Source organism: Eucalyptus grandis, chromosome 10, assembly GCF_016545825.1.
Source record: "Eucalyptus grandis isolate ANBG69807.140 chromosome 10, ASM1654582v1, whole genome shotgun sequence".
NCBI lineage: Eukaryota > Viridiplantae > Streptophyta > Magnoliopsida > Myrtales > Myrtaceae > Eucalyptus > Eucalyptus grandis.
The window spans coordinates 22,843,172-22,850,352 of NC_052621.1; the positions used below are offsets into that span (position 1 = coordinate 22,843,172).

General features: G+C 38.8%; 1 protein-coding gene across 1 annotated transcript; it reads left to right on the forward strand.

Annotated features, from left to right (window-relative positions):
* The first annotated feature begins 5,650 nt into the window (after window positions 1–5,650).
* On the forward strand, window positions 5,651–6,607 carry LOC120288767 (UPF0496 protein 4-like). Its single transcript, XM_039302910.1, has one exon. It carries the CDS (start codon window positions 5,651–5,653, stop codon window positions 6,605–6,607), a length of 957 nt encoding a protein of 318 aa, XP_039158844.1.
* Window positions 6,608–7,181: the final 574 nt, after the last annotated feature.

The following is a 7,181-nucleotide window of genomic DNA, read 5'->3' on the forward strand; positions in this document are numbered from 1 at the left end:
ATGGTAAAATCATTATGCATAAACCTTGATTGAATTGATGAAAACCTCATTGAATTTTCAAATGTGCATTCTAGAGTAGCTCAGATTGTCTACGTCTTTAATGAATGCATATAAGTTCTTGCTCTAATCATATCTGATAGGTAATAGTTCCTTGAAGACCGAGTAATACTTGACGTTTAAATTGCTCCTTGAAGTCTCGAGACTCGACGTGATTTCATAGCCCAACATCTCTTTTCATTGACTCAACGTGCTTCCGTAGCCCAGTGTTCCTTCATATTGACTTGGCGTACTTCCATAGCCCAAAGTCATTTTCATTGACCTGGCATGCTTTCGTAGCCTAGTGTCCCATTTATATTAACTTGGCATGCTTTCATAACTCAGTGTTTCTTTATATAGACCTAGCGTGCTTTCGTAACCCAGTGTCCCTTTTCATTGACTTGGTGTGCTTCCATAGCCCGATGTCCATTTTAATAAACCCGGCATGCTTTCATAGCCCAATGTCAAATTGTATTGACCTAGCGTGCTTTCTGTAGCCCAGAATCCTTTTTATCGAACTAGCATGCTTTTGTAACCCGAAGTTCCTAACCTAGCATACTTTCGTAGCCCAAAGTCCTCTTTATCAACCCGGCGTGCTTCAGTAGCTCGGTATTCGATTATATTGATCTAGCATGCTTTCGTACCCTAGAGTCCATTTTATCGAACTAGCGTGCTTCCGTAGCCCGGATTTCTTTTATCGACCTAGTGTGCTTTCGTAGCCTAGAGTCATTTTCATCGACATGGCGTGAGTCTCCCTGTCAAATCGGCGTGCTTTCGTAACCCAAAGTTTCTCTTAATTGACACTCGATTAAGTTGTCCCCTAGAGATTTTCCTTAGATTCGTCTGATTAAGGCAACCAAAAAAAGGTTCGAGTCCTGGTCAAATTATCTATGCTGCAATGCTAGGCGACCAAAGAAAGGTTCGGGTCATAGCTAAGCAAAACCTCGTTTAGGTGACGTAGAAAGGTATGGGTCCTGGAAAAGCAATTTCCCCATTCATGTGACTGTATAAAGGTGTGTGTCCTGAAAAATGAATCCTTGTTTAGGCGATTGTAGAAAGGTACGGGTCCTAAACAACATTTATTGCTCTAATAGGTGATTGTAGAAGGGTACGGGTCCTAGAAAAGCAATTTCCCCATTCAGGCGATTGTAGAAAGGTACGGGTCTTAGAAAGTGATTTCCTATTTAGGCGACAGTAGAAAGGTACAAGTCCTGGAAAGCGAATTCCCATTTAGGCAACCGTAAAAAGGTACAGGTCCTAGACAATATTTATTGCTCTAACAGGTGGTTGTAGAAAGGTACTTGGTCAATTTTTCCCATTTAAGAAAAAATGCAATTTCCCCATTCACAACCAAACACTACCATATTGGGCGATTGTAGAAAGGTACGGATCCTAGGAAAGTAGTTTCCCTACAAAACCTTGTTGTCATACTAAGTGATCATAGAAAGGTACGGGTCCAGTCTCCTTACATAGCCTCGTTACTATTATAGGCGACCGTAAAAAGGTATGGGTTCTGAATATGTAACATCAACTATCTTGAATCACTCTTCCAAGTAGGTTTCTTTATCATTTGCATTAGCATTTCCATGCATCATATAAATTGCATTTCAAAATGGAATTCATCTTCCGATAAAAAATCATTCAATGCATGTGTATGATCAAAATTTAGGTCTCAATTTATCTTTGAAAGCAACCTCTACGAGGTCATCTTTAAAGAGGGGCAGCTAATGACACCTAAATTTTGGCGACCCAGTTATTTATTTATTGCATAAAAATTAGGGATTAATTTTATTCCTGAGAAAAAAAAAATCTTAGAATGCATAACATATAATTTTAGGTGCATTTGCATTGGGCTGGTGACAGGTGGGTTTAAATTGGTAGTTCTGAGCTTTAACTTGGCAGGCCGGACTAAGCTTATGAAGCGAGCAAATTGGCATGAGCCCTTTTTTTTAATGATAAAAAAATGGATATTACAGTGGATTTTTGGAATTTAAGAAAATCACATTGCAATCTTATCTTTAGCAATAGGCGATAAAATCAACGGAGATTTTGGTGATCGGAGGTTATAGGTAATCTTCGTGAGATGAAATATTCATAAAAGATTGCATTTGTTTGGCCTATAAAAGGAAGTGTACGGAGGTCAATTGGAGGGGGGCGGCTTCTCTTCGTTGGAGGAAGAAAAAAAATGGGGAAGCTACTGAAGGAAAAGGTCAAGGCTAGCTAGGGTAAAAAACAAAAAGAAAAGAAAAGAAATGAGAGAGAGAGAGAGTGAGAGAGAGAGAGAGAGAGAGAGAGAGAGAGAGAGAGGAGTGAGGTAAAAAAAGTTAAAAAAAAAAAAAAGGGGGGGGGGAGTCGATCTTCTTCAGGGCGTTTGTCATGCCACTACCAGTCTTCGTTGGATCTTGCTTGTGCCGATTGTCGCACTTATGCCGCTGCGCTGCAGGCCCCTGCGCTCGCGCCATCGCTGCCGTTCCGCTGATCACCCCCTTGCGCTATCGCCGCTGCTCGAGCGACGCCTCCTCCTGCGCAACTCCGGTCACCCTTGCTTGCCCGACGCCTTGCCTCCAAGCCGCTCCAATCTCTCCAACGCCACATCTCCGCCTCGCTTGTAGCCTGTCACGATGCTGCCTTTGCCCAGATCTGTCGACCCCGCCTCTGCTCAGATCTGCTGTACCAAATCACTCTTGTGACTGCTGCAATCCAATCCACGACACTATTTCTGCTCCTACTTCACCGACGCCCTTGCCTTCGGCCTCTGCAACTTCTCCACCCTAACGCTGATTGCGGTCCACTCGCCGCTGGTGAGTGAACCACCACCCCGCACGCCGCTCGGATTTGCTCTCCGAGTGACACCCATGGCCCGACGCCGATTCGGGCCACCCCTCTCTTCAAGCGACGCCACCATAGAACCTTCTTGCCTACTGCTGATCCGCGATCGGTTCCCTCGCCAGCCTCACTTCGAGCTCCCCTCCCAAGCTTCGCTAGCCTCTGCCGTTGGACTCTTCACCGGAGCTCCGGCGACCCGCCATCACAGCCACTCACCCCGAGCGAACCACCACGAGTGGCCATACTGGAAAGCGAAAGAAAAAAAAAAGGAAAAATGGGAAATTAAATTTAGGTAGTTTTTTTAATTTAATTTAATTTAATTTAATTTAATATTGTTTAGTAGAATTATTCCTTGATGTATGATTGAGATTCCTACATAAAATAGCCTCTCAAATTAGGGATTGGTAGTCCGATTTTCACGCCTAAAATCCGACTTGCAATCGCTTGCAAAATCGTCAATCTAATCTCACACTCGAGATTCGATTCGCGATTTATTTAAAAATTGGCCAACTAATCTCATGTGCAAGATATGGTTCACCAATTTGTGGATATCGATCATATCTTATCTAATTTTTTGTCATGTTGGTTGAATCAATTTTATTTTTATAAAAGGAAAAATCCAAAAAATATTTGAGTTAGGATTTGGTTTATTATAGAATATTTCTTGTTATCTTGCATATTTAGAATAGGGATTTTATTTCGAATTTTTAAACAAAAAAAAGATGCATTCATTTAGGATGTTAGTTTTTCTTTAAATCTAAATTGCATGTTTAATTATGTGTCGATTTTAATTTCGAATTTTATAAAAAAATCATCATCCATATGTCATATAGAATTATGGCATTCTTTGCACGTCACCGCATGTTAGGATTGCATTTTTATTAATAATTTCTCTGAGATAGATTGCATGTTTTTTTAGAAGAATAGAAAAATCATGTGCAATTCATATAGAATTAGGTTCATGAAAATGCATGTCATTTAATGATTGTTGTTAGGTTTATTTAATTAGAAATTGCCGTCATTAGAATTAAGTTATTAGGTTAATTTAGATTGCACATTTAATTATTGCATTTCTTCAAAAATTATTTTACTTATGTCATATAGTTTAGGTCATATTGCTATGTCATATCATTCCATGTTAGATTAGTAGCATGCATTGCATAATGCATGATTCTAATTAAATAAGTAAAAAGAAAATTGAGTTACTGCATGTTAATTAGAAATTATATCTAGGACTATCGATGTGAATTTTGATCTAATATTATAGATGCTTTCGTTGCTATGAGGTAAGTCCTACAATTTATTCACTACTTTATCTGGGTGTTAAATTGATGGTTTGTCCACCTGTATGATCGATTTACATGTTAGGAAGGTAAACTAAAATCAATTCGAGTTGCTTGCTAAACATTTTTTTTAAAATAAAAGAGAAAGGTACTGAAAGGGCGTTAAAAAATCTAACATAATCAAGTTCTAGAACTCACAAGTCTCTAGTTCACAGAAGTAAAGTAAATCTCCCGTTACTTTACTTAGATTTCTAATCGACCCACCAAAAATAAATTAGTGGCGATTCCTGATTGAAAATCATTTGCATGTTAAGAATTTGAACCTAAGTCGTGAATTGGTATGGGATTAGGAGAGTTCAAGCTAAGTTTGACTTAGTAATCCATTAGCCTAATTTTAGGTGGTGCACTCAAAATTTAAGTCGTGATATTAGATCTAAGCCTTGTTTGGTGCGGGAATTGCCTAAGGCCGCAAGGTCCTAAGTCGATATTGAGGCGTGTCGATCTTATGTCTTGATTGGTACGGGATTGCCTAAATCCACGAGATTTTGGTAAGGCACCAAGCATGCCAATTTCTAAGAATCCTCAATGGGGGCGTGTCTTCAATTACTTTCCAAGAATCCTCTTATGAATTTTTTTTTCCATATTCTATTTTTCTTGCATTTCTAGCATCCAAAAAAACACGTTACTGGGGTGTGTCTTTTAATTGCTTTCAAAGAATTCTCTTATGAATTTTTCTTTCCATATTACATTTTCTTGCATTTCTAGCATCCAGAAAAAACATCTTATTGGGGGCGTGTCTTTTAATTACTTCCCAAGAATTCTCTTATGTTTTTTCCTTCCATATTTCATTTTCTTACATTCCTATTATCTAGAAAAAAAGCACATTATTGGGTCTTTTATTTACTTTCCAAGAATTCTCTTATGAAATTTTCTTCCCATTTTACATTTTTTTTTTTTTGCATTCCTAGCATCCAGAAAAAAGCACCTTATTAGGGCATGTCTTTTAATTACTTTCCAAGAATTCTCTTATGAATTTTTCTTTCGATATTACAATTTTCTTGCATTTCTAGCATACAAAAAAACACCTTATTGGGGTGTCTTTTAATTACTTTCCATGAATTCTCTTATGAAAATTTTCTTTGCATATTAAAATTTTCTTTCATTCCTAGTATCCAGAGAAACACCTTACTAGGGTGTCTTTAATTATTTTCCAAAAATTCTCTTATGAATTTTTCTTTCCATATTACATTTTTACTTGGAAACCTAGAATCTAGAAAATCACCTTATTTAAGACATGTCTTTAAATTACCTTCCAAGAATTCTCTAATGAAATTTTCTTTACATATTACATTCTTCTTGCCTTCCTAAGAGAATCCATGCCCTATATATAATGCCGCATGAGCTCACAATCCCTACCCATCAAAAATTTCCACCACTTTCACATCTCAGTTTTCCCGAGAGAAAAACATAAAATATATTATGTCCTTTACATATTCTTCAGGAAAATGTATACGCGCCTCTCCCATCCTGACGACAAAAAGGGAGCGAAGCTCACTGTCGAGGAGTTGGAATCTATCTCTAGTTCCTTCGATGAGTCCATCTTCTCTTCCCTCTGTGGCCTGAGCCCCGCCTCTGCCAGCTTGCCCTGGCTCTTCTCTGCTGTCAACGTGCTCACCACCGCTCACTCCGCCGTGAGATCCTTGATCTACGAGCTGAAGTCGGATGGTGGCGACAGCCTCTTATCATGGTATCTAGACAATAGCCTCAATGTCTTGGATGTCTGTAACTGCATGTCCTTTAAGATTGAGCGACTGTGTCTCCACCACCTGGACAGGAGGATGATGATGAACCTCCTTGGCTCAGGGGGCAACCCCTCTAAGGAGGACATTCAACAAGCAAGGGATTTACTCGCAGACTTGGAACGCAAGGACATGGCCGACATCGAGGAGCTGATTAGAGACTTGGCCACAAGCATTGTAACGTCGGCTATGCGAAGGAAGGACTTGCCGATCGACAGGGTCGTTCTCCGTGCGGTCCAAGCTGTCAATTTCTTGACGGCATTCATTACCGGAGTCATATATTCGGCCCTGTGCTCCTCCTCTAGGGCGATTGCCTGCATATACGTCCCAGAGGAGTTCCCTTGGGGCGACTCTATCCGTGCAATCGAGTCGACAATTGTTGTGGAGTCGAGACATGGCAAGGAAACGGACAAGAAGACATGGGTCTTGGAAGAGCTTAATGATGTGGAGGCACGTGGGAGGCATGTGTTGGAGGCGATTGACGAGGTGGTGGCATTAGGAGGCGATGGAGAGGTCGTGGGGAGACTAAGGGAGGCAGCGGTTGGGCTGGAGAAGGCCACTGAGCAACTATTGAAGGGGTTATGCCATCTAAGGGATGGGGTGGATGAGCTGTTCCTGACAGTGACAAGGATACGGAAGGAGATGGTAAACGAGTTTAGGTGAGTCGAGTTTTTTTCTTGTGGAAAGGATCGTTGCAAAAAAATTAATCAACGAGAAGCCATTAAAGCCCTATAAGAAAGACATTGCCCAAACAAAAATATTCCATGGGAGATGGAATAAAAATAGATAAAAAAAATTTATATCCACAGTATAAAAATTATTTTTCTTAAATGACAAACTTCTTAAATTAATAAAATTAAAATAAAACTTAAATAAGATTAGTATTTGAGTTCTTATATAAAATAATACAATTCGGAATAACAAAAATTTCAGTAATTTTTGGTTATATTTATTCCTATTTTCAACTCTATATTTGATTTTTTATCCTCTATATATTCTATATATTTATATTTATTACATATTTTAGGCATATTAGCAAGTTCTATTATTTAATTACATTTCAATTAAGGAATGATGGTAAAAAAAATAAAAGAAATAAAAAGAGAAGCAAAAAAAAAAAAAAGCTAGATAAAATGACGATGAAAGAGAGCCAAAGCACTATAATTTTTTGAATTTTGGAGGTGGATGATTTTGTTTTCTCTCTCTTACTAGATTTGGTATTTGTTGTCTAATCTAT

Coding starts and splice junctions, on each gene's coding strand:
- LOC120288767 (XM_039302910.1), top strand. CDS start 5,651: ATGTATACGCGCCTCTCCCATCCTGACGACAAAAAGGGAGCGAAGCTC.